This window comes from Microcaecilia unicolor, chromosome 6 (assembly GCF_901765095.1).
Source record: "Microcaecilia unicolor chromosome 6, aMicUni1.1, whole genome shotgun sequence".
Lineage (NCBI taxonomy): Eukaryota > Metazoa > Chordata > Amphibia > Gymnophiona > Siphonopidae > Microcaecilia > Microcaecilia unicolor.
The window spans coordinates 75,340,695-75,366,177 of NC_044036.1; the positions used below are offsets into that span (position 1 = coordinate 75,340,695).

Genomic DNA, 25,483 nt, shown 5'->3' on the forward strand with positions numbered 1-25,483 from the left:
GACTACTGCAATTTGCTTCTCGCTGGTCTCCCGCTCAGCCATCTATCTCCTCTTCAATCTGTCCAAAACTCTGCTGCGCGTCTTATATTCCGTCAGAGTCGCTATACTCACGTTAGCTCTCTCCTCAAGTCACTTCACTGGCTCCCTATCCACTTCCGCATACGGTTCAAACTTCTCCTTTTGACCTACAAGTGCATCCACTCCGCAGCTCCTCAGTACCTTTCCGCTCTCATCTCTCCCTACACTCCTCCCCGTGAACTCCGTTCGCTGGGTAAATGTCTCCTGTCGTTCCCCTTCTCCCCCACTGCTAATTCCCGGCTCCGTTCCTTCTATCTCGCTGCTCCCTATGCCTGGAATAGACTCCCTGAGCCAGTACGTCAGGCTCAGTCTCTGGCTGTCTTCAAGTCTAGGCTTAAAGTCCACCTCTTTGCTACTGCTTTCAACTCCTAACCATGACTCTCTTACTCAACACCCTCACTTATCACCCCTACCACTGCAATTTCCCCACCCCTAGCTGTCTGTTTGTCTGTCCAATTTAGATTGTAAGCTCTGTTGAGCAGGGACTGACTTTTCATGTTAATTTGTACAGCGCTGCGTAAGTCTAGTAACGCTATAGAAATGTTTAATAGTAGTAGTAGTACATTCAGGGACACTAGACATTTTTACTGACGGACAGGATATAATCAGGCACACCAGTGATGTCATTGCATGGTTCCAGAATAGAACAGCTTTCCCAGAGTTGAGTATTAAGAGTAAGGTTCTGAGAATGTGTGGCCCTTTCCAGGCACAGCATTTCTCCTCAATCCCTCAGTTTTGTTTTTTTCCGCTTTGCTGAAAAGACATAAAAACAGATCTTTCCCCATCAGTGAAAAAGTTTCTCCTCTTATTTGTCTTCTGAATGTTTGTTTTTCTTTATTATAAAAAAGGACTAATATTTTCTTTGTTTTTTAATTTTCCCTGTGGGATGTTGCAGATGAAATCAGGGTTCCGACTCAACCTTTACGGGGGGAATTCTATATACAGTGCTGAAGGTTGGGCGCCAAAAGATCAGCACTGAGCCCTTATTCTAAAAAGGGTGTGGAGCATTATAGAATTCCGGCATAGCGTGCAGGTCACGCCTAACTTCGGGCACCAGACTTACATCTGATAGAAGCAAATTTAAGGCATGGATCGGCACTATTTTATAACTTGTCACTTAACTTTTGGGAATGCCCATGGCCCGCATATCCTCCTAGGTCCCTCATGAATGGAAACAAATTGAGTCGAGTCTCCCCCCCCCCTTGTTACCATGTTAATATAATTGATATTTATAATAAATCGGAGTTTTGGCTTTCATTTAGAGCAGTATGCAGGGTTATTAGATTGTTTCTATTAATATCATTGGCCAAAATGCCATATTGCTGGCGTGCTGCCTGTACTTGTTCTAAAGGGATGATGGCGGAGGTCACGTGACGCGATGAGCGGGAGAAGACGCTAATTGCGCAGCTCCTGCCTTCCCTTAGACTATCAAAAATTTGTCCTAAAAATTGGATACAATACCCCACAAACGAAGGTAAACGATGAGTGTTTAAAAGGTGAAAAGTTTAATACCACTTTGGAGGAGAATGACATCTAAGATCACCAGAAAAGACAGAGAAAAGACCCGGCCGCCCGACGACAAGATGGCGGCTCCGGCGAGCCCGGGGACATCAGCGGTGGGATCCGCGTGGTCAGCCGAGATTGTTGGGGAAGTTACTCAGGCACTGGAAGCCATCCTGGAGAAAAAGCTGGGAGCGCTGGTTAACAAACTGGAACAATTACATAACAGCGTAACGCAAATACAATTGGACATGGGACAATATCAACAACGAGCAAGTGATACGGAAGATCGTGTGGACAAGGTGGAAACAGAAGTAAGTCGCTTACAAAAGCTAATCGCTACTTACACTGATAAAATCGAAGACCTCGAAAATAGATCGAGGCGTAACAATCTTCGCCTCGTGGGGCTTGCTGAGGACCTAGGAGAGCGAGACTTGGCCAAATACCTTGAGACATGGCTTACCAAAGAACTACAGTTACCGACTGCGCTGGGCCCGCTGCGAATTGAAAGAGCGCATCGGCTGGGCCTTAAGCAGGGAGCAGAAGGGCGGCCCAGGGTAGTTATATGTCGCATACTTAATTTTGCCCACAAGGTAGCCATTTTGCAAGCGATGAGAAGCGGAAAAGATCTACACAGCGGCAATAGGAAAGTATTATGCTTTCAAGATTACTCAGCCGCGGTAGCAGCGCAACGAAAGAAATTTTCCCCAGTGTGCTCGGAGCTGATACAGCGAAAAGTTAGATTTGCATTGATGTATCCTGCGAAACTGCGAGTAACCCACCAAACGGGAAATAAAATATTTACCACAGCAGAGGAGGCGAAAGTGTTCCTAGACCAACTGGAAGGAGAAAACTGAAGCGCTACTATGCTCACACGAAGAAAATATAAAACTGGAAGAGATAAATAACCAATGCACCAATTGGTGGCACTAAGTTCAAGAAATCTCAACAGAAGGACAATAATAATTAATAATACTTTCACCCTGAAGCTGAGACTGTGTTAAACCAACATAGCAGAACAGATACGGGTGTAAACAGCGGAAAACATCAGCAGAAAGAATAAAACACAGAATTCAACTATAAACATGGTCCCAATGGATGATTCTACATTATAAGGGAAGCTGAGCTTACAAAAAATGATACAGTAAGACTGAACTGAAATATAGATTGAACAATTTTGAAGAGGGACAATGAAAACCATCTAAGCTCACTAACTTAACCACAACAAATATCTTGATTTAATCTGACAGCAGTTAATACAGAGATGAAGAAAGGTATGATGAACAAATATGTCAAGCTGTACTGTTGCTACTATTAAACTGAGCGCAGGATCTTAGATTGAAGATAGGTATAACTGTTGTGGAAATGGTAAAACATAAGAAGCAACTTTAAAGAGAGCTATAAAGAGGATGTTGGGGCTTAGATGGAAGGACCCACAACATGAACGTGGGACTATAATTGAAATAGTGGATTATGCTATAACTGCAGGAGCCCTGGATTACAAATGAAGTTGTCTCATGGCAGTAACGGGACATAGAAGGTGTAACACTGATCTGGCCGGTGAAAACCACATAAGTTTATGAGGATGATCATCATAGACTTACTGAACTAATCTAATAGCAGATAATACAAAGATGAAGAGAAGAATGTTGAGTAATTATAAAACACTGCATTGATATTTATGTTAATTTGCACTGTATGGTTAAAGTTTAAAATTTGTTAGTAATCGATTGAGGGGTCAAAAAACATGTAAAAGATTCATCAGCGAGTTAATATATAGAAGGAAACAATAGGACGAATATACTGCATACAAATTAGAACAGGGGGGAAAAAAGGGAAAGGCGTCGAAGGTGACCTAATTCCAATAGGAATAGAAGGGGATAGAAGGGGGGGAGAGGGGATTCACAGGGGAAGGGATAGGGGAGGGGAGGAGGGAGGGAGGTTACAGGAGAAATTACCAGACAACACAAGTGATGCCTGAAAAGAAAGATAGACTATTCGCTCGATTATTAGAACGGGGGTGGGGGGGCTGGAGGCTGGGCCGGCTCCTCTCGGACATCAAGATCATGTAAATATGGAGATGGAAGGCCAAAACAGATGCACTAATTAAGGTTATTACATGGAATGTTGGGGGCATCCCTTCGCCCATAAAAAGATCAAAAATCTTAAGACACCTCCAAAGGCTTAGGGCTGACATAGCCTTTTTACAAGAGACACATTTAACTGCAGAAGAACATGCTAAATTGAATAAATGGTGGGTGGGGGAATGTATGTCAACAGCAGCGGTGGGGAGAAAAAGGGGAGTAGCAATTCTGATTAGAAAAGGAATAGCAAATCACATTCATAAGATAATCCAGGATCCTGAGGGACGATATGTGTTAGCTGTTGTCACAGTTAATAGACAAAAACTCTTACTGGGTAGTATATACGCTCCAAATGTCCTAGATCTTAAATTCTACAAAAAACTAGTGGCAAAAATAGTACGTTTAGAATCAATACCAATAATACTGGGAGGAGATTTTAATATGACCTGGGACCCACAAGTGGACCGATCGCACCCTCCGGCAACAATCCACCGAACACAAACTAGAGGACTACCTGAATTATGCACCACACTAGATCTCATAGATATATGGAGGACGTTGCATCCTGGGATCAGAGAATATACACATATGTCAAGAGTTCATGGTACCTCTTCCAGGATTGACTACCTCTTAACATCAAGCACATTATTTCCCACAATTAGAGACGCTGATATAGGACCGTGAGTTATCTCGGATCATGCGACGGTACAAATGAATTGAATGGGGGGAGTGGAAGAAGAGAAATTTCGGGGGTGGACGTTCCCAACGTATTTAGTTAATAATGTGAGATTTCGAGAACATTTACAAACAAAATGGGCAGAGTATAAACATTTTAATGAGGACACAGTACCAACTTCAACTAATTTTTGGGAAGCCGCAAAGGTGGTCTTCCGGGGAGAAACTATCAGTTTTACTACCCAATACAAGCGTGCGAGAGATAGGGAAATCCTGCGACTGGAGAAACAATTGAGAGAAGCAAATAGACATTATGGCTTAAATCCTTGCCCTCGGCTTAGACAGGAGATATTGGAAATACAGGCGGCTTTTAACTCCTTACTACATGATAGGGAAGTGAAATCCCAAACATATTATAGATTCCAATTGTATAAATTTGGGAATAAGGGAGGGAAACTTCTGGCAAGAGTTATTGCCCCTAGATACACTTCCAGAAATATCACTAGAATAAAAACACAAGAGGGAAATTTGATACATTCTAATAAAGGAATTAGACAGGAATTTAAAACATATTATCAACACTTATATAGCTCCACAGAACAAGAAGGACTATCAGGCACGCAATATCTTCAAAACCTTACGATCCCACAGATAAATGAACATGACCGCAATCTATTGAACGCGGAGATTAGTGAGGATGAGATCACATGGGCTATAGGACATAGTAAGATGGGTAAAGCGCCAGGTCCCGATGGATACAAAGCAGAATTTTATAAATTAATGGGAGAGTCGATTGTACCTACATTAACTAAAGTGTTTAAAGAATGGATATCAAATGGTACATTACCTGAGCATTTAAATCTAGCACGTATAATTGTGTTTCCAAAGCCCAATCGAGATGCGCAACTAGTAACATCGTATCGACCTATATCGCTTATTAACCATGAAGCAAAACTATTCGCAAAAATTTTAGCAAATAGACTAGGCCGTGTTCTACCAAAAATAATCCATGAAGCTCAAGTTGGCTTTGTGCAGGGTAGGTCGGTTGCCAAGAATCTCAGACGAATTTTGACATCATTGGAATATTTAGAGCACAATAATGAACAAGCTGTAATGATTAGTTTCGACGCTGAAAAGGCGTTCGATAAAGTGGAATGGTCTTTCTTATATGAGGTGATGGAGGGATATGGTATAAAAGGAGAGTTTGTACAGGCGATTAAAGCCTTATATGCAGCCCCTCTAGCGCAGGTAATGGTCAATGGGAACTTATCTGAGGCAATTCATATAGGCAGGGGAATGAGACAAGGCTGCCCGTTATCGCCCTTACTATTTGCACTATATTTAGACCCTCTAATTAGGGATATTCAAGACTGCCCAGCAGTGCCTGGAGTGGACATACAACATCAGCAGTTCAAAATGGCTGCATTTGCAGATGATTTGCTCATTATTCTAAAGAACCCAAGAGAAGCGCTGGGTAATGTATTAGAGATTTTTAGGGAGTTTGGAGACTACTCGGGATTCACGCTAAACCTTGACAAATCAGAGGCCTTAGCTATAAATACAGATGCCCATAGTTTGTGGCCCATAGATTTCCCTTTAAAGCGGGCAACTAAATCTTTTAAATATTTAGGCATTCTATTACTGGTAAATACAAGAGATCTATATGATTTAAATGTTAGCAAACTCAAAGAGCAGACCATGCACCAGTTAAATTCTTGGCAGAACCTTACGATATCTTTGACAGGGAGGATATGTTTAACAAGGATGGTGATAATGCCGAGGTGGCTGTATGTTTTACAGGTTCTACCACTAAAACTCAAGCAGACTGACATAAAACACTTTTATAAAATTCTGAGAAAATTCTGTTGGGCTGGGAAAAGGGCCAAACTTCAATTGAAATTCCTGCTAGGAGGGTGGAGACAAGGGAGAATGGGGATTCCAAATATTAAATACTACAATATGGCTTGCTTGCTAAGACAGGTTAGAGATTGGTTAATGAATACATCGGATCATACACCACTTGAGTATGAGACGGTGTACTTCGCCCCATATAATTATTTAGCGTTATTACGCACTCAGAATAAGATACTCCCCCATAGATTTAAACATAGTTTCTTGCTCCAGCCTATCAGGGAAGCGTGGAGATATATAGGGAAACTTCTGGGGGGAGACCCCTCTAACACCGAGCTATTAACTATTAGGGGCAACCCGATGTTTGTACTGGGGATAGAGAATCAAACTTTTGTCACATGGGAAAGAAACGGCATAGCAACCATGCAGGATATATTGGGGGTTGATGGGCATATCAAAGCAGTAACACAAATGCAAACTAATGCACAATGGAGGGATCATTTTGCGCATCGCCAACTCACGCACTATGTGCGCACACTAAATACAGATGAGATTAAGAAACAATTAGGTGAGAAAATTAGAAAATTCTTCGAAGAAATAGCCGAAGAGGTGCCGTCAATCTCCAGCATACATCTGAAATTGTGGGGACTGATGCCTGAGAGAGAGTTTAGTCAACTTCGTCAGAAATGGGAAACAGATATAGGCAGAGCATTGACAGGTTGGAATATTGTAAAACAAATACAGGATATACCCAGAATAGTAGGAGGGGCTAACCTTAGGGAATGTGCGTTTCGCATATTGCATAGGGCTTATTTTACCCAGACACAACTATACAAATCAGGGGGCATCCATACCGCTACCTGCCTGAAATGTCAAAGGGCAGATAATACGCTATATCATGCGATATGGGCGTGCCCTGTAATAAAAAAATACTGGAGACACATAGTTGTATTTCTATCTACAACTGTCAATTGTGATATAGCATTGAACCCTCTATGTCTAGTGCTAGATAAACATGACACCTTTCCCAGGTTAAACAAAGACAAAATGATGCTATGCCGCAAAACATGTCTCATTGCCAAAAAATGCATAATGCAGCACTGGACCTCTGCACACCCTCCGACCTTCTGGCATTGGCGGAACCAGGTACACCAATTGCTTACTTGGGAAGCGAGAGAGGCAAAAGGGACATACAAGCGTAAAGAGCGCTTTCTAAAAATCTGGGGGTGTTATATGAATGGGATGACTCACAGAGGGAGAAGTCGAATTCTTAACACTCTGTAATATTTTTGGGTATCAATTGTGATAACGGAAGACTCATTTATAGGTTAATAGGGGGGGAGGGGGATCTTATGATCAAGATGTGATATTGGTTATATTATATAGCTGAAACTGGAGGATAACAAATGAAAACACATAAGACAATGGAGGTTGATACTATTATACTTTATTATGTAAATGATGTTGTTCCTTTTCTTTTGTCAATAATATCACAATAATATATCAGCTTGTTGGAGGGGGGGAGAAAGGTGAACATGGGGGGGGGAAATTATTACAAAAAAATATTGTTGATGATATATCTAGTTGACAGCGATGTATATATACTCATTTTGGTGTTGTATAATGGTCTGTTATTACGATAATACAATAAAAAAGTTGAAACATAAAGGGATGATGGCGCTATCTCTAGCTTTCTTTTTAAAGCTGAGTAGCTTATAATATCTCCTCTAAGAACCACTTTCGCTGTCTCCCAGAACAAAATATAGTCATCTACATGAGCTGAATTTGTAGATTTATTTGTGTTCCAACAGGTTTGAATGTCTTTAGTAAATTTAAGATTTCCATACAGGTGTAAGGGGAATTTCCAAACAAATGGTTGTTTCTGGTCTGACACGGAATGGGAATATGTAAAGTAACAACCCATAAGAGTACTAGTTATATGCTAGGTTATGCTAATATTTAGTTTGTATTACTATTATTTTTTAAACTGTTGTTAGTAGGTTCCCTCTATGGATTTAATTAGACTATATTTCTAAAAGCTAATTACTGGCTGATATAGAGACCCTAATTAAATTTGTAGCCTCCTAACTGGTTCAAGGGCCTATAAATTGGAGATCAGGCTGGGGTAGGTGGGGGAATGGTAAAATTAGAGGACATGAATTGAGATAGGAGTAATGTCAGGAAATAATTCTTCTCGAAGAGAGTGGTTGATGTCTGAAATGCCCTTCCGAGGGAAGTGCTGGAGACAAAAACGGTAGCAAAATTCAAAAAGGTGTTGGATGAATACAGAGGATCCCTAATTGGAAAATGGATGGTATAAAAACAAAACTTAATTGACTGCATGTGTGCTTAGATAGTAACTCCAACTGTGAAGAACTAAGTCCAGTGCCAGGCAGACTTCTACGAGTTTGTGTCCTTTATATGGCAAATGAGATTAGGATGAACTGGAGAAGGCTTTGATGCTGATACCAGTAGTTTGAACATAAGGATAGTGCCAGGCGGGCTTCTGTGGTCTATATCCCATATATGACAAGACAGATTGGGATAGGTTGGAGAGGGCTTCAACAGCAACTCCAGTGGAATGTAAGGACATTGCCAGATGGATTCTACAGCCTGTGTCCCAAAAATGGCAAAGAAAGACCAGGATCAAGTATTTAATACCACATCGTGAATTGATAATGAATATGAATGTTGGATAGTTCAGTTCTTTATCTGCCTTCATCTACTATTTTACTACATAGATTGGGGAGAGTGGTTGGATTATTATTCAGTTTCATATTGTGTTGGGATAGCTAAATAAAAATCAAATCAATCATTATTTACCTACCTCCATTGGAAAAACTGACCATTTAACTCTACTTTCTGTTTTCTACCTTTTAACCAGTTCCCAGTCCACAGTAGGACATTGCCTCCTATTCCATGGCTTTTTAATTTCCTCGAGGGTCTTTTCAAACATCCTCATACTGCAGTTCTTCCATCTCTGGTGTGATTAGAAATGTGCGGTCTGAGCCTCATTGTGGGGGTCAAAGTCAGGATTTGCTGAAGTGGCTTCCTCTATCACCCCACAAAAGGATGAATAAGCAGTGCCTTAATCCCTTCTGATACCCCTGTCACTAGGAGACGCAGCACCCTTAGCGGCTTCTACGCCATTGGATGGCTCCAAACTCTCCTTCTGGATATACTCTCGGTCAGCTACACACTTCTTAGTAGGATGATGTTTTTGTGCCAGGAGAATCTGGTTGAATATGAAAAATGAAGCAGGAATAAAGAAGTACTGTGGAGCTTGCAGGGCTGGTCAATCATGCTGCCTCACCCGTGCCAAGTTTGCCACTTATATGGCAAGAACATTAAATGAGAATCTAGAAATGAATTTTGACTTCTGTTTAAAAATGTAACACACTACCAGGTTGATGCTTTACTGCTTTCTAACCCAGTTAGAAGTTGGCCAGTAATAATACCATAGAGTTTCTCAAGTTTCTGGACTATCCTTTAGCTAGTGTGGTTTCCAGGATATCAGCAACAAATATACATGGGAGGACTCTGCATGCAGTTCATTCCGTACATGCAAACCTGCCTCATGCATATTGATTGCAAATATTCTGAAAATTAGACTGGTTGAAGATACTCCGGGCCCAGCCTAAGAAACACTGCTGAAAGCATTGAATTCTGTTTCACTATCGGCCAAAATACGTAATTTAGAGTTAATTCATTATATAAAGATTCAGTATAGAGAAATACTTACAGTTGCAGTCAATGTAGTTGACTATAATGTTTTTTACAAGTGTCTTGCCTTTCTTTCCCAGGGATAAAACCAAGCCTCCTAGCCACCCAATCCTGGCTTCTATATCCATTCTTTTTTGCTATCACCAGGGGAGTGCTATAAAAGGTTCCTTCCTCCTATGGTTAACAAGAATTCCAAGGATTATTTTCATGTATTTGAAAAACCTTCTTAAAGCAAAGGTAAGTCCACAGTATAATATTACAAGAAAACTTGCAAAGGTATTAAATTGTAAAGTACGCTGAAGTCTTGTTAGGTTGTAAAGCACTATATAAATCCAGGTATTACTATTGATATAAAGGAATTTCCTGACACATTGGGCCAGATGCACTAAACCTTAGCGACCCTCTAGCAACCCTTTAACGAAGGAAATTCCTAACCGTTGCATGCATTAAAGGCCTTTTTGCTACGAAGCAAGCAGCAAACGAGAAACTACCATTGAAATGTGGACAATTCGCAATGCACTAACCATACCGACGATTGCAACGATTCATCTACCGTCTGAAATTTAACGTGAGCTCAGACCTGTCGTTAAGGCCTGAGCTGTCATCTCCCCGCTGGCCCCTGCACCTAAAAATCCAAGCTGGCATGTTAAAAAAAAAGTTAGATAAAACAACAAACAGGTAGCTCCCCACTTCCCCTGCACTAACCAAAACAAACAAAAAAATTCAAATACATCGGGAGGGGGCGAAGGCACTCGTCAGGAGCGTCCTATATGGGCGCCCCCCGCCCCCCGATATCGCGCTGTTCCCCGCTTCAGCCGTTTTTAATAAAAACAAATCTTTCCAAATTTTCTCAGCCCCGCTCCCCCTCCCTTCCTGTGTCTCCTGTCCTTCAGGGCTCCACCTCCCGCCATCCCCTGCCTCCGCCCCCGTGCCCCGCCCCCCTGGGGTCGTCGCCGCTGCTCCCCCCCTCCGCATTACCGTCCCGCGCAGCGCCTCTCATCTGTATGTGAAGGCGCTGCACGGGATAAAACAGCAGATCGCCAATGGCTTCTCCCTCCGACGACGTCAGTCTGTTGTTCCTGGGCCTGCCCTCCATTGACGTCAGTTATCTATGTAGATAACTGACGTCAATGGAGGGCGAACCCAGGAACAACAGACTGACGTCGGAGGAGGGAGAAGCCATTGGCGAACTGCTGTTTTATCCTGTGCAGCGCCTTCACATAGAGGTGAGAGGCGCTGCGCAGGACGGTAATGCGGAGGGGGGGTCCGGTGGAGGGTGGGAGCAGCGGCAACGACCCCAGGGGGCGGGGCACAGGGGTGGAGGCAGGGGATGGCGGGAGGTGGAGCCCTGAAGGACAGGAGACACAGGAAGGGAGGGGGAGCAGGGCTGAGAAAATTTGGAAAGATTTGTTTTTATTAAAAATGGCTGAAGCGGGGAACAGCGGCGATCTCGGGGGGGGGGCACCCATACAGGACACTCCTGACGAGCGCCTTCGCCCCCTCCCGATCTATTTGGATTTTTTTGTTTATTTTGGTTAGTGCAGGGGGAAGTGGGGAGCCACGTGTTTGTGTTGTGGTTTTTTTGTTGGACGTTGTGGCATGCGCAGAGCAGCCAGCATAATGCTTGGCTGCTCTGCGCATGATTTAGGGGCTGATTACTGACGGGGATTACGATTCATTGATACATTGTACTTCTTGATAACACTAAGAACATGTTTGACCTGTTTTTTTGGTGCAAGCTTCGGTTTTTCGAAATCGTTAAGGACTTCAACGTTTTGGATTTTTTTACGTTTGTTTGATGCATCTGGGTCATTGTATCTCTGTAGGAATCTGGATTGTGACTTCCATTGCAGAGTATTTAAAAAGATTCTTTCAAAAGCTGGGTTTTGGCGAAATTTATCAATAATGTTCTAGAATCGGAACTGTTGAAAATTATAATGTGCTTTTTTGAATATCTTCTTGCCTTTTCTCCTACCGAACATGACAGTAGAATGAGTGTAATGTTTATCAAGCATTAGCAGTTAACACTGCACTGCAAAGTGGGACCAGGAGCCAAGCATTGTTATGAGAGTGACAAGAGTTGGCCAACAACAGATAAGCCTAGGGGAGCCAACCTGTGTGGATCACAATGAAAAAGTAAAAAAAAAGTTCTTCAAAATGATTTTAAAGGGGCTTACACAAACAGACTAACGCATTTCAGACAGACAGTGCTAGAGGGTTTATTTTACTTTATTTAAAATTCTAAACTAAGTGCCTCATTTATTAAAATGTGTTATTCACATTATAGATAACTGTGTAAGGCTTTATTCATCTGTAAAGTTATTTATTTATGCTTTGAAGATGATTGGATTATGAATTCTGGGGATCTTTCTCATACTGATCTCACGTATTTATTTATAAGGATTTACCACCTTTTTGAAGGACTTCACACAAGGCGGTGTACAGTAAGAATAAATCAAACATGAGGAATAGGCAGTTACAGCAATTAAAATATTCAAATAACAATACAAAATATAGCATAGTATACTACTTATGTGAAAATGAGTCACAATATAGGTGTATAGGACTAAATGGGTCTGAATATCCCCTAAAGCCAGTCCAGAAGAATTGAGGAAGACAGACTGTGTTTTGCCTGCATTTACGTTACACACATGTGATGTGTTTGAGAAATACAAGTCTCAGTAAAGTATTTGCATGTTAGCCCTAACAGAAATGACCTGCTTGTATTTTATTAATGGTAAACTTCCTGAACATGATTGAAAATGAACTAGAATAAAGGATGCTGAAGATGAACTATCTGTCATGCTGCTTACCATTGCAGAAACAATCGCTGTTATTTCCTGTTACTGGCCACTGCAGGAAAGGTCATTTTCCTTTTCTGGCTTTGAACTGCACGCTTCTGCCAGAAAGACAAATTTTGCTCATACCAGTTCTCTACCTATAGTAGAATGTTGTACTGACAAAACAAAATCTAATGTGGATTATGTTTATAAGCAAAAATGCACCGCCCAATATGCAAAGCGATTTAAATGGCCAGGAGAGGCCCCTGGCCATTTAAGTCGCTTGTCCGTGGCTAACCGTGAATATTCAGTGGCACTTAAACCAGTTAGTGCCTCTGAATATTCACAGTTAGTGCCTGAGCCATTCCAGGCACGGAGTTGGCACTCGTGCGTTTAAGAGCCGATATTCAGCCCTTATCGCATAAGATAGCTGCTTAAGGGGCCCTTTTACTAAGCTGTGTAGGCGCCTACGCATGCCCGATGTGCGCCAATTCGGAACTACCACCTGATTACCGTGTGGCCTGGGTGGTAATTTCATTTTTTACGCGCGTCCACTATGCACGCCGGTAATTGGCAGTGTACGCATGCTGACGATTACCGCCCGGTTAACGCGTGAGATGTTACCACTAAGTCAATGGGTGGTGGTAAGGTCTCAGGCTCAAAATGGATGCGCTGCAATTTTTATTTTGGCGCATGTCTGTTGTCAGCCCCCCAAAAAAAGGCCTTTTTTGCAGGTGCGCTGAAAAATGGACCTGCACGCTTGTCCAATACACATCTACACCAACGCAGGCCATTTTTCCGCGCACCTTAGTAAAAGGACCCCTAAGTTGGGCTGCATAGAAAACAGTCCTATCTTATGCAGTTCATCTAACATGGTTAAGGGCTCATATTGAACTTAACCTCATAAGTTTTAGCAGCCAGCATAACAAATATCCAGTGCTGATGCCCAGGCATGGCCCAGCATTGAATATCCAGGCATTCAGCTGGCGTTGGTACATAAATGCCGTCAGCTGAATATCAGCTGGACACTTCCTATGCACAGCACAGGAGGCTGAACTAAAAAATAGGATTTTTCAGTTTATATTTACAAGGGGTGAGCCCCCGCGGGCAAAATCTACTTCTCAATCTGTTGTAAGCGCAAATTGGGGTTTGATGGATTTTCTGTGTCTCGCCCGGTGTGCTGATTGGCTCTAGAAGGGGGGGGGGAGCGCGTATGCTCTGGTAGAGGTCAATCCAGGGAGGGGTGAGGAGGGAATGGAGACTAGGGAGGGGAGGGAGGGTTAGGGGGGTTGGGGGGTTAGGGGGGAGGAGTTAGTAGGGGTGGGGTGAGGAAGGGGGAGGGACAAAGTGTTAACCGCTGAAGACGAATCATATGGTACTTCATTTTGAGGCATATTTTCAAAGCACTTACCCTTCCAAAGTTCCATAGAAACCTATGGAACTTTGGAAGGCTAAGTGCTTTGAAAATGAGCCCCTTTGTTTGTCTAGCCTTGGCTGTAGCCTAATAGTGTAAATTCTGGCATAACATGAAAAGGCAGACACAAAGTTTCTCAATGGAACGGTGTTATGTTGATAAGGTTATGGAAGAGGGAGGGGTAGGGATAAAATGTTAAAAGATTGATGACAGGTTGTATCATTTGGTATATGAGTACTGATTCTTGTATGTGTTTTTGTGGCATTGTCACATTAATAAAAATATTACTGAAAAATCCTATTTTTATGGTATAAAGTAGAGGAGTATGCCTCTGCCTTCATACCTGATCTGATGTGCACTGTTTTAATTGCTGTATTTACTTTCAGGAGAATGGATGTACCAGATACATGTCCAAATGCTGTTGCTGTTGCTTCTGGTGCCTCGAAAAGTACTTACGTTACCTAACCCAGGTATGAGATCAAGTATATGTCAGGGGCAAACTCTTGGTTCTCCCACTTACAGTAGCATGCGGCCTTGTGGGTATCTGATACCCAGGAGACTCCAAGCAGATTTTTAAACAGAGATACCCCTTCCCCAGTGTGTTCTGCTTTAAAAATTCACTAGCTGGCCAGTACCATCAGGAGGCTTTTCCCTGCGTACTATATAGGGAGAAAAGCAGAAAGATGCAAGCATAAAGATTTCAAAATGAAATCCCTGTATACAATCTTCCTATTTTCTTTTTCAATGTGTATGTGTGCTACTGTTGGGCGCACAATTTTTGTAGTGCATATATTAATTAGCGTTTATCATTTTTTTAAATGTACTAAATCCACCTTTATCACCAAAGCAAATCAAGGTGGGATACAATAAAATAAAAATAAATAGGAAAAGAATGTCATAGTTGAAAAGGATAAAACAGCATATACTCAAAGATTTCATACCATATTTGTTTCATTCAAACAAATAATATGGTAAACAACAAAAGTGGAGGAGTAGCCTAGTGATTAGTGCAGCGGGCTTTGATCCTGGTGAACTGAGATTAATTCCTACTGCAGTTCCTTGTGACTCTGGGCAAGTCACTTAACCCTACATTGCCCCAGATACAAAATAAGTACCTGTATATAATATGTAAACTGCTTTGATTGTAACCACAGAAAAGCAGTATATCAAGTCCAATTCTTTCCCTCCTGTAAAGAAAACCCGCAGAAGTGAATATAAACTAGGTATTACTGGTTAAAAAAAACATTGCCTGATTATAAAAGTATGTTTTGAGTCCAGTCTTAAACTGGCGAAAAGAAATGTCTTTTCTTAAAGAATTGGACAATAGGTTTCACAGAGAAGGGGCAGTGAAGTAAAATGCACTCCTCTGTGTGTTCTGTATACATAGATAAATTAGAAATTATCATGCTTACAAGGACAAACGTTATTGGAACAGGGTTCACCTGGAGGAATCTTAACAGGCAAAGCATAAAAATCAGACTTGAAAACTGTATTAACCCGGTTGCCTATTGAACTGTGCCTATTTTGGTTGGATTCATTGATTGTGTTTAATTATGGTTGTTCTTGTATGATCTATATATTTTATGTATGTATTATCGTTCTCCGTCCTGGACAAGGGTAGATTATAAATAATTTAAACCTTTGGAAGCATAATATAGTGATATAATCATTTTATTAGTAAACAAAATAGCAGCATGACTTTTTTCTCAACACTTTCCCAGCTCCTACTGTTTACCTCTGTCTCCTCCCCACCCCTCCCCCAATCCCGCTCACAGTCCTCACTGCTTACTTTCACCTCCCTCCAGTTCCCCTAGACAGTTCCTGAGGAGGAGCAGTTTTTAAGAGGATGATCTCTAATTTGAGTTTTGTATGATTACTGTCCTTTAGTTCTTTTCTGTTCCTCTCAGTTTTTAGTTGATGTAAACGCTGTGATCTGCTTGTCAGTTCTGGCTGTATACTAAGTTTTAAATAAAGATAAACAAGCATAAATATAAATGGGCAGCTTGGAGCAACTGAGCCTGGAGCCTGAAGGTACAAGGGGGGAAGTCTCCTCATCAGTCCTCCAGGGAGCAGGGAAGTTCCTTACTCAGAATTACAGTCATCAAACAAGTTACCTCAAAAAATAAGAACTCAATTTATATTCCAGGCTATATAATTTAAAAAACAAACAAATTTAGCAATGCTAGCTATATTGTATCAGTTTAACTATATAGCCTAGGACTCTAATTTAAAAAGAACTGACCCCTGACAGTGTTCCTTCACGGATGTATTATGCGTCCACAGAAATCCTCTTGACTTCCTTACTCAACAATAGTGCAGGGCTGGGAAATTTCCCCATAGAACTCACCATACAGCCTGTCTAGTACCAACCCTACACAAGTCACTCAGGATCTGTAAATCAATTCTACCATGCCACAACAGCACTAACCTTTAGGTATCACACAACAGGGGCCTGGCAGCACTGAAAATATTGCATTGGACACTAGAATATCAGTTCACCTATTGGGAAACAAGAACAAGCCAGATTACTAAAGATTGTTAGATAGAAACTCCACGCAAACAGAATATCTGGTCTTGGTTACACACAGAACATAGACAGACACAAAATATTTAGGGGCCCTTTTACAAAGCTAAGCTAAAAAGTGGCCTGCGCTGTTTTTAGCATATGGGTTTCCCTCATGATGAGGCCACTTTTGTGGCTGTAAAATGGCCACAATTTCTTTTTTTTTCCATTGGGAAATTAGCGCATGGGCATTACCGCCACCTATTCGTAGGTGGTAAGGGCTCACTTGCTAACCCCACAATAATTGGCAGCGCGTGGCAGTTTGCCTGCACTAAATGATTAGTACAGGGCACGCCTGCTCTCTGCCCTCAAACACACCTCACCCCCCAGTGCTGAAAAATATTTTAGATTTTTTAGTTCAGGATTAGTGCATGCTGATCCCAGAACTACTGTGAAATGCCTGAGCACATCCTGTGGTAGTGCCTTTTAGCATGGGGTAAGCACATGTTAGTGCTTACCGCTGCTTAGTAGAAATATGTACACAAAACTTAAACTCCCCAAACCAGACTTTGCATGCAGTATAGCATCAGAAAGGTATAAACTGATATTCTGTGCAAAATATAAAAATAGCAAATATAAATTCCCAAAACTAGCACACTTTTTTAAAAATTGCATTTCCAAAATATTTTATACATGCATGTATATCAGGCAAAGGATATTAACGAAAAGAAGAGTCAATAAAAAAACTCAAAGTCAGGAGGAGGAAAATGACCAAAACATTGAAGAAACTGGCAAGGAAAATCAAGCAAAACATGCTATTAATCAAGGTAAATCCTTAATGTTCCCTAGGTTTTAGTTTTCTTGTGTTCCTTCTCTAGCAAAGTAAGTTCATAAAAAATATACTTCTTATCCTTGAGATGAATCAACCGTCTACAAGGAAAACACAAATAAAAAAGAAGATCCCAGAGCTATTACTCTGGTCTTCAACTGCCAAGTCTCTTACGTTCTTGAATGACCCAAGTCACATCTGGAAAAATGTGGGTGGGTTGCAAAAGTCACCATAAAAGTAGCTCCAGAAGTAATATGTCTTGAGTATCTTCCAAGAAGGCCATTAACTTCTCCAGCCCAAGGCTAGGCATAAGTAGCCTCCTCCTCAGATCTCCTAACTGCCACTGGCATATAAGAATATTTCACATAGATTTTCTAGAATCAAAATTTCTCTAACATTTCCGCAACAAGTGCTCACCAGAAATTGAATGAATATACGGAAAATGTAGAAATCACAAATTACTGGCTCGCAATTGATTTTCCAATGACTATCTTATAATGCACAGTCAGACTATTCTTATAGCTGAAATCTGAACATCTTGTAAAGTGTTAATCTGACCTTGCATTACTTTGATAGAAGAATCAAAATTAGTAAAGATACTTTGCAACTCTGAAATACAAGTAACAGGTTTTGAGGTAAATGTACATAATTGAAAAGCCTTGCCCCTTAACATCTCCTCTGTTCTAGCAACCACAAACCAGAGGCCCTAGAGCTGGTTCAGAAACCTCTGTTTCTAGTTTACTCAGGCGAGTCCAGAGGAGTAGGTGGGCTATCACCTTCTAATTACTAAAGTGAAAATAAAATTATTTTTTCTAGCTTTGTTGTCTGTAGAACACCATACTGTATAGAGGATGAAGTACTTTTATGGACTTGTGGCAAAAGGCTCTCTCATCAAAAATTGGTCCTATTTTGGATTGGCATTCTATGACTTTGTAGCTGTGTTTGATGTCTTTTAGATGTTTGTGACTCCTGATGCAGGTGATCAAGCCGAAACATAGCACCTTGTCAAGTCCTTCTTTTGAGTACTCATTGACAAGCTTTTTTTGTATATTGAACTTGTTTTGAACCTATAATTGACTCTTATTTATCCCTTTGGTATTTGATGTTAATAAATCTTTACTATTCTTTATACATCCTTTGTGAATCTTTTATTATATATGCCCATTGGTCCATCCCTACTCTTTTTTTGTGTAGGGAGGCGATGAGAGACAGCACCTGATGAGAAGTAGAGAGGAGGCTAGAGAGAATGTGCCAACAAAAGGGTGGGGAGGGAAGGAATATGTCTGCCAGGAGGGATTGAAGGGAAACATAGAGGGGCATTTTCGAACAGGGACGACCATCTTTAAGGGCGCCCATCTCTAAGAATGTCCCGGCGAAAGGGCAGGGTAACCCGTATTATCAAAACAAGATGGGCGTCCATCTTTCGTTTTGATAATACGGTCGGGGACACCCAAATCTAACATTTAGGTCGACCTTCCCTTGTGTGCTGAGCCCCCCCCAAAACCCACTCCCCACAACTGTACACCACTGCCATAGCCCTTATGGGTGAAGGGGGGCACCTACATGTGGGTACAGTGGGTTGTTTTTTTTTTTTTTTGGGGGGGGGGGGGTTGGAGGGCTCAACATTTACCACCACAAGTGTAACAGGTAGTGGGGGGGGGATGGGTCTGGTTCTGCCTGCCTGAAGTGCACTGCGCCCACTAAAAACTGCTCCAGGGACCCGCATACTGCTGTGATGGAGCAGGGTTTGATATTTGAGGCTGGCATAGAGGCTGTAAAAAAATGCTTTTAATTTTTTTTTTTGGGGTGAGAGGGGGTTGGTGACCACTGGGGCAGTAAGGGGAGGTCATCCCCGATTCCCTCCGGTGGTCATCTGGTCAGTTTGGGCACCTTTTCGAGTCTTGGTCGTGAAAAAAAAGGGACCAAGTCAGCCAAATGCTCGTCAAGGACGCCCTTCTTTTTTCCATTATTGTCCGAGGACGCCCATCTCTTAATCATGCCCCAGTCCCACCTTCGCTATGCTTCCGACACGACCCCGGGAACTTTGGTCGTCCCCGCGACGGAAAGCAGTTGAGGGCACCCAAAATCGTCTTTCGATTATGCCGATTTGGGCAACCTTGCGAGAAGGACGCCCATCTCCCGATTTGTGTCGGAAGATGGGCACCCTTCTCTTTCAAAAAGTCACCTGATAGTGTGCAAAGTGGAAGAAAAAGAGGGAGTGAGGGAGAGAGAGTATATACTGTACAGGAACAAAGTGAGAGATGGAAGGAAAGAGAGAAATAAAGAGGGGGTAAGAGGGAGAAGGAAAGAGAGAGGGAGGCAGAGATAAAGAGGGGGGACCCAGGGAAGCAAGAGGGAGATGCAAGACTCAGCAGGGAGGGGATGCCAGGGAAGCAAGAGAGATATGAAAGACCCAGAGGGAAGGGGGGCCAGGGAAGCAAAAGGGAGGGGAGTGGAGATGCTTTGTCACTGCATGATTAACTCATATCTATATGGGATAGATCAGCCAGCCTAAGACTTTGTACAGGATCCTAAATATTTTGGGTTAAGAATCCTAAATAATGTGCTTTTAGGATGTAAAAGCATAGAATATTTATTTGTAGTAATTATAATTTTTATGATGGAAAGTTGCTCATGGGGTAAGCCCTGACTTGCCCCGCCCTGCCCCACCCAAGTGTCCCAGATTTGCAAACCAAAAATCTGGTAACTTTACCTATTCAAGTGTGCTTGAAAATTCCTTTTATCAGCCCTGTGGCACTCAAAATGATAGAAACTATTTCTGTATCTTTCTGCCTCATTTTTGTGGTCTCAGGCTGAATTTCTTGGTACTTGAGGATCTTTTCTCTCTCCACATGATTTGCAGCATAATCACTTTGGACTGACACCTTTATGATTATTGCCATTCTGGTGTTTTTCTCTTTTATCACTATTCCGGATTTCCTTGCATCCAGATTTTATTGGTCGGAATGGGGATGTTCCAGGTGATCAGATCCTCCATTTTCTAGTATTGTCTTAGATCCATGATTCCAGTACTTTTCTGATACAGCAATATTGTAATGTTTACAAAATTTCCAGTGGAAGAATAAACATTAAAGAAACTACAAACTGCGAAATACACAGCAGCAAGACTCAAATATGGCAAAAACCATTTCAAACACATATGACCTCCACTCCAAAATCTACACTAGCTACCTATCAAAACCCGCATATCTTTCAAGATCTGTACACTAGCCTAACAAATAATTTTTGGCCTCTCTCCAGCTTACATGACCAACCTAATAATACTACAGCAACACAACCAAGAACACAAGATCCTACCTCACAGTCCACTTCCCTAGATGCCAAGGTCTGAAATATAAAACCACATACAAAACAAGTTTCACTTACAGGACACCAACCGGGCACCCTAAGAGGCACTTCTAAAAATTTTAAACAAATATATAAATACCTCCCAGGTGCATAGCTCCCTTACCTTGGGTGCTGAGCCCCCCAAATCCCCCCAAAACCCACTCGCCACAACTCTACACCACTACCATAGTCCTTATGGGTGAAGGGGGGCACATAAATGTGGGTACAGTGGGTTTTGGGGGTTTGGAGGACTCAACACTTACCACCACAAGTGTAACAGGTAGGGGGGGGATGGGCCTGGGTCCACCTGCCTGAAGTCCACTGCAACCAACATAAACTATTCCAGGGACCTGCATACTGCTGTCAGGGAGCTGGGTATGACATTTGAGGCTGGCATACAGGCTGGCAAAAAAGGTTTTTATTTTTATTTTTTTAGTGTGGGAGGGGGTTGGTGACCACTGGGGGAGGACGGGGAGGTCATCCCCTATTCCCTTCGGTGGTCATCTGGTCAGTTCGGGCACCTTTTTGAGGCTTGGTCGTGAAAATAAAAGGACCAAGTAAAAGCGGCGAAATACTAATTAATGCCGCTTTTTTGTTTTCCATTATCCGCAAAAGCCAGCCATCTGGTAGCCATGGCCATGTCCCGCCTTCGCTTCGCCGCCGACACGCCCCCTTGAACTTTCGCCGGCTCGGCGACGGGAAAGCAGCGATAGTGTCAAAAAAGCAGCTTTCGATTATACCGATTTCGCCGCTTTTGCGAGATCGCCGGCCATCTCCCGATTTATGTCGGAAGATCGCCGACGATCACTTTCAAAAATAAGCCTGATAGTAGCATAGTAAGTGACGGCAGAAAAAGACCTGTACGGTCCATCCAGTCTGCCCAACAAGATAAACTCATATGTACTACTTTATACTGTATGTATACCTGATCTTCATTTTTTATCTGCCATTTTCAGGGCACAGACCATAGAAGTCTGCCCAGCACTAGCCCCGCCTCCCAACCTCTAGCCCCACCTCCTAACCACCGGTGCTGATGTTTATCCCACGCATTTTTGAATTCCATTACCGTTTTCATCTCCACCACCTCCCTCGGGAGGGTATTCCAAGTATCCACCAATGTCCCCGTGAAAAAATACTTCCTGACATTTTTCTCGAGTCTGCCCCTCTTTAACCTCATTTCATGTGCTCTAGTTCTACTGCCTTCCCATCTCCGGAAAAGGTTCGTTTGCGGATTAATACCTTTCAAATATTTGAATGTCTGTATCATATCACCCCTGTTTCTCCTTTTCTCCAGGGTATACATGTTCAAGTCAGCAAGTCTCTCCTCATACGTCCTGTAACGCAAATCCAATACCATTTTTGTAGCTTTTCTTTGCACTGCTTCAATTCTTTTTACATCCTTAGCAAGCTACGGCCTCCAAAACTGAACACAATACTCCAGGTAGGGCCTCACCAATAACTTGTACAGGGGCATCAACACCTCCTTTCTTCTACTGGTCACACCTCTCTCTATACAACCTAGCAACCTTCTGGCTATGGCCACCGCCTTGTCACACTGTTTCGCCGCCTTCAGATCCTCAGATACTATCATCCCAAGCTCTCTCTCCCTGCCTGTACATATCAGACTCTCACCGCCTAACACATATGTCTCCCGTGGATTTCTACTCCCTAAGTGCATCACTTTGCATTTCTTCACATTGAATTTTAATTGCAAAAATTAGACCATTCTTCTAGCTTCTGCATATCCCTTTTCACGTTTTCCACTCCCTCCGGGGTGTCCACTCTGTTACAAATCTTGGTATCATCCACAAAAAGGCAAACTTCTCCTTCTAACCGTTCGGCAATGTCACTCACAAATATATTAACAGAATCATGCCATCTACACACAGTAAGTGTGATTTAATCTCTGGATCATTACCATCTGTAGTTCTTTCTATATAACTGCTTTAGTATTTTATTATTTGATATTCTTCATTTAGCCATAAGATGTTCAGACCTCCATAAAACTGGCCTCTATTAGCTTCAGGGTCTTTCTGAGTGACCAGCACCAGATAGGAAGGTGGGAGGCCCTGACTTAATAGAAAAAGGTCAAAGATTTTCACTGCAATAAGTCTTTACCTTTTGTTGTTGCTGTACTGTGTTAAAAAGGTATATAACAAGGACAGATTTTTTGGGATGTGTCTTAGTGAGTGGGTAGGGAATGAGAAAACACCACAGTGTGTGCGCGTGCATTCTCTATTCCTGTGATCTCTAGCTCCTCTTTCTCCCAGTCTTTTTGATGACTTTTTCCCCCTTGCTATTCTGCTTCCTCTGTTGTTGTTTTTTTTTTTGTTCACACTCCAACACATTCCTACCTTCTCCTTTGACAGTGGTTCTGAACCCAGACCTCAGGATACACCTAACCAGTCAGGTTTTCAGTATGCAATGAATATGCATGTGAGAAATTTGCCTACAGTGGAAGTAGTGCATGTAAACTTCTCTCATGCATATTCATTGTGGATATCCTGAAGACCTGACTACTTAAGTTGAGAACCCCTGTCCTATGACAATGCCTTGTTTGCTGTGACCTACACTGGTACAGGACCTGCTGTTCAACCAGTAGAGGTTGGGAACTCACTGGCATTCCAAAAGCTTGTGCCATCATGCAGGTTTCTCATCTGCCAGCAGGGCTTGATAATCTCATTGGCACTGGGTTCCAGGCTTTCAATGGTTAGAGACCCTGCTGGCACTTCAGAATATTTCTCCACCTGCATCAGAAGCATGATGTTTAAGAAGCATACGCTTCTTAAAGTAAAATTTCATGTGTTCCTTCAACCACAGAGACAGACCTTTTATCCTTCATTTTTTGTAGTGTTGGCTCTTTCAGAGCTTGGATGATTTAAAGTGGAGTGGAGGAGTGGCCTAGTGGTTAGGGTGGTGGACTTTGGTCCTGGGGAACTGAGGAACTGAGTTCGATTCCCGGCACAGGCAGCTCCTTTTGACTCTGGACAAGTCACTTAACCCTCCATTGCCCGCCGCATTGAGCCTGCCATGAGTGGGAAAGTGCGGGGTACAAATGTAACAAAAATAAATAAACATTCTATACACCCTCTGGCTAGATTACTTCAGTTCATATAGCTTACTAAACAATCAGTCCAACAAGTCGAGGGTAGGACAAAATAGCTGGAATTGTGAAATCTTAAGAGCATGTCTGGTTATGTTCTCACTTTTGCACAAAGCTATAGCACTCAGCCTTCACTGAGTTTGGTTACAGAGAATCTCAGAACCAAGCACTGAATTTTGCTTCTAAACAAAGCCACAATTCTTCTCAACAAACTGACTGTACTTGAATAAGTGAGAAGTTCAGAGAGCTTGCAGCTTGGATGTGTGCCCTACTGCCTTTCTTCTGGAACTGACCAAGCTGCTTTTCCATGGCCCCTGACATTTTATTTTCTCTTGTGAAACATAAAAGGATGCTTTTGAAACTCCTTTTTTGCACACAGTTTAAAGTGTAGTGATAAATCCGTAAGCTCAGAATTGCATGCTCTGTCTGTTCAGAACTTGGAAGTAGAGCTGTAATGTAAAGCACAGATAGTAGCTGACAGCAGACTAGTACCAGAACCTTAGCTATGTTGTCCTCTTTGACTCCTAATCCTACAACCTCTCCATTTTTGCCCAAATATATATTTTCTTATAATTTTATATTTTTGAAACAAAAGATGTTCATCTTTTATTGTGAATACAGATAGTACTGACAGAAAATTCAGCAAAAACCGTGGTGGATAAACCAATATAAAGCTGAATATAATTAGAACAACCTTAACATTGAAATGAAAGTGGTGTCAATTTGAAAACTTTTTTGGTTTATTTATAGTGGAGAAAAAGACCTCAACAGTCAAAGCATGGCAATATGACATCAATATAATTAAAGCCAGCATTTCATTGACTCCATTATTCTCATAGGTCATAAAAAACTCCACTGGATCGTGATGTGTATCTCCTACTTAAACGAAAAAGTTACGTAGCTTATGCTATAATGCCACAACTGATTTTCAAAGTCTTCCTTCCTTGAGTCCAGTTTTTAGTTGTTTATTTTATTTATTGTAATTTAGCTCACACCTTTTCAGTAGTAGCCTAGCATGAGTTACCTTCAGTTATACTAGGTATTGTCCCTATCGGGCTCACAAAATCTAAGGGGGAAATTCTATAAAGTGACACCTAGAGGTAGGTGTCACCTATGTGCATCACTTGGTGCATCTAGATACTCCAACATATGCCTGCCAGTAACATGGTGTAAGAGGGCATGTCTACAGATGGACATGCACTAATATTCTATAATGGAAACGTGGTGCCAAGATGCCATTATGGAATTGGCGCTAACTACCTAGCTTTGGGGCACCTAGACTGAGGCACCAATTTATAGAATTGCTCTTTAAGTTTATATCCAAGACAATGGAGGCTTGAGTGATTTGCCTCACCAATTCTAGTCTCATCCAGTGTCCTGGGCTTCCACATTTCAGTTTAACGTTAATTAGGAAATAGATTTCCTAATTAACGGTAAACTGCAATGTGGAAGCCCAGGACACTGGATGAGACTAGAATGGTCCTCCTTTCCAAACCTTGTCATGAGGCAAATTAGACACAGATACAGTAGTTATCTATAAGGGCTAGATTACTAATATGTGTTCTACATCAACACACATTAATGTGATCAATGCA

At 41.9% G+C, this 25,483-nt stretch overlaps 1 protein-coding gene across 1 annotated transcript in view; it reads left to right on the forward strand.

Annotated features, from left to right (window-relative positions):
* SLC44A3 (solute carrier family 44 member 3) overlaps positions 1–25,483 on the forward strand; it is a 125,076-nt gene that overhangs the window by 82,559 nt on the left and 17,034 nt on the right. Inside the window, exons 11-12 of the mRNA XM_030205940.1 lie at positions 9,992–10,148; positions 14,492–14,575. Coding sequence (XP_030061800.1) covers positions 9,992–10,148; positions 14,492–14,575 — 241 coding nt within the window. The remainder of the gene's footprint in view (positions 1–9,991; positions 10,149–14,491; positions 14,576–25,483) is intronic.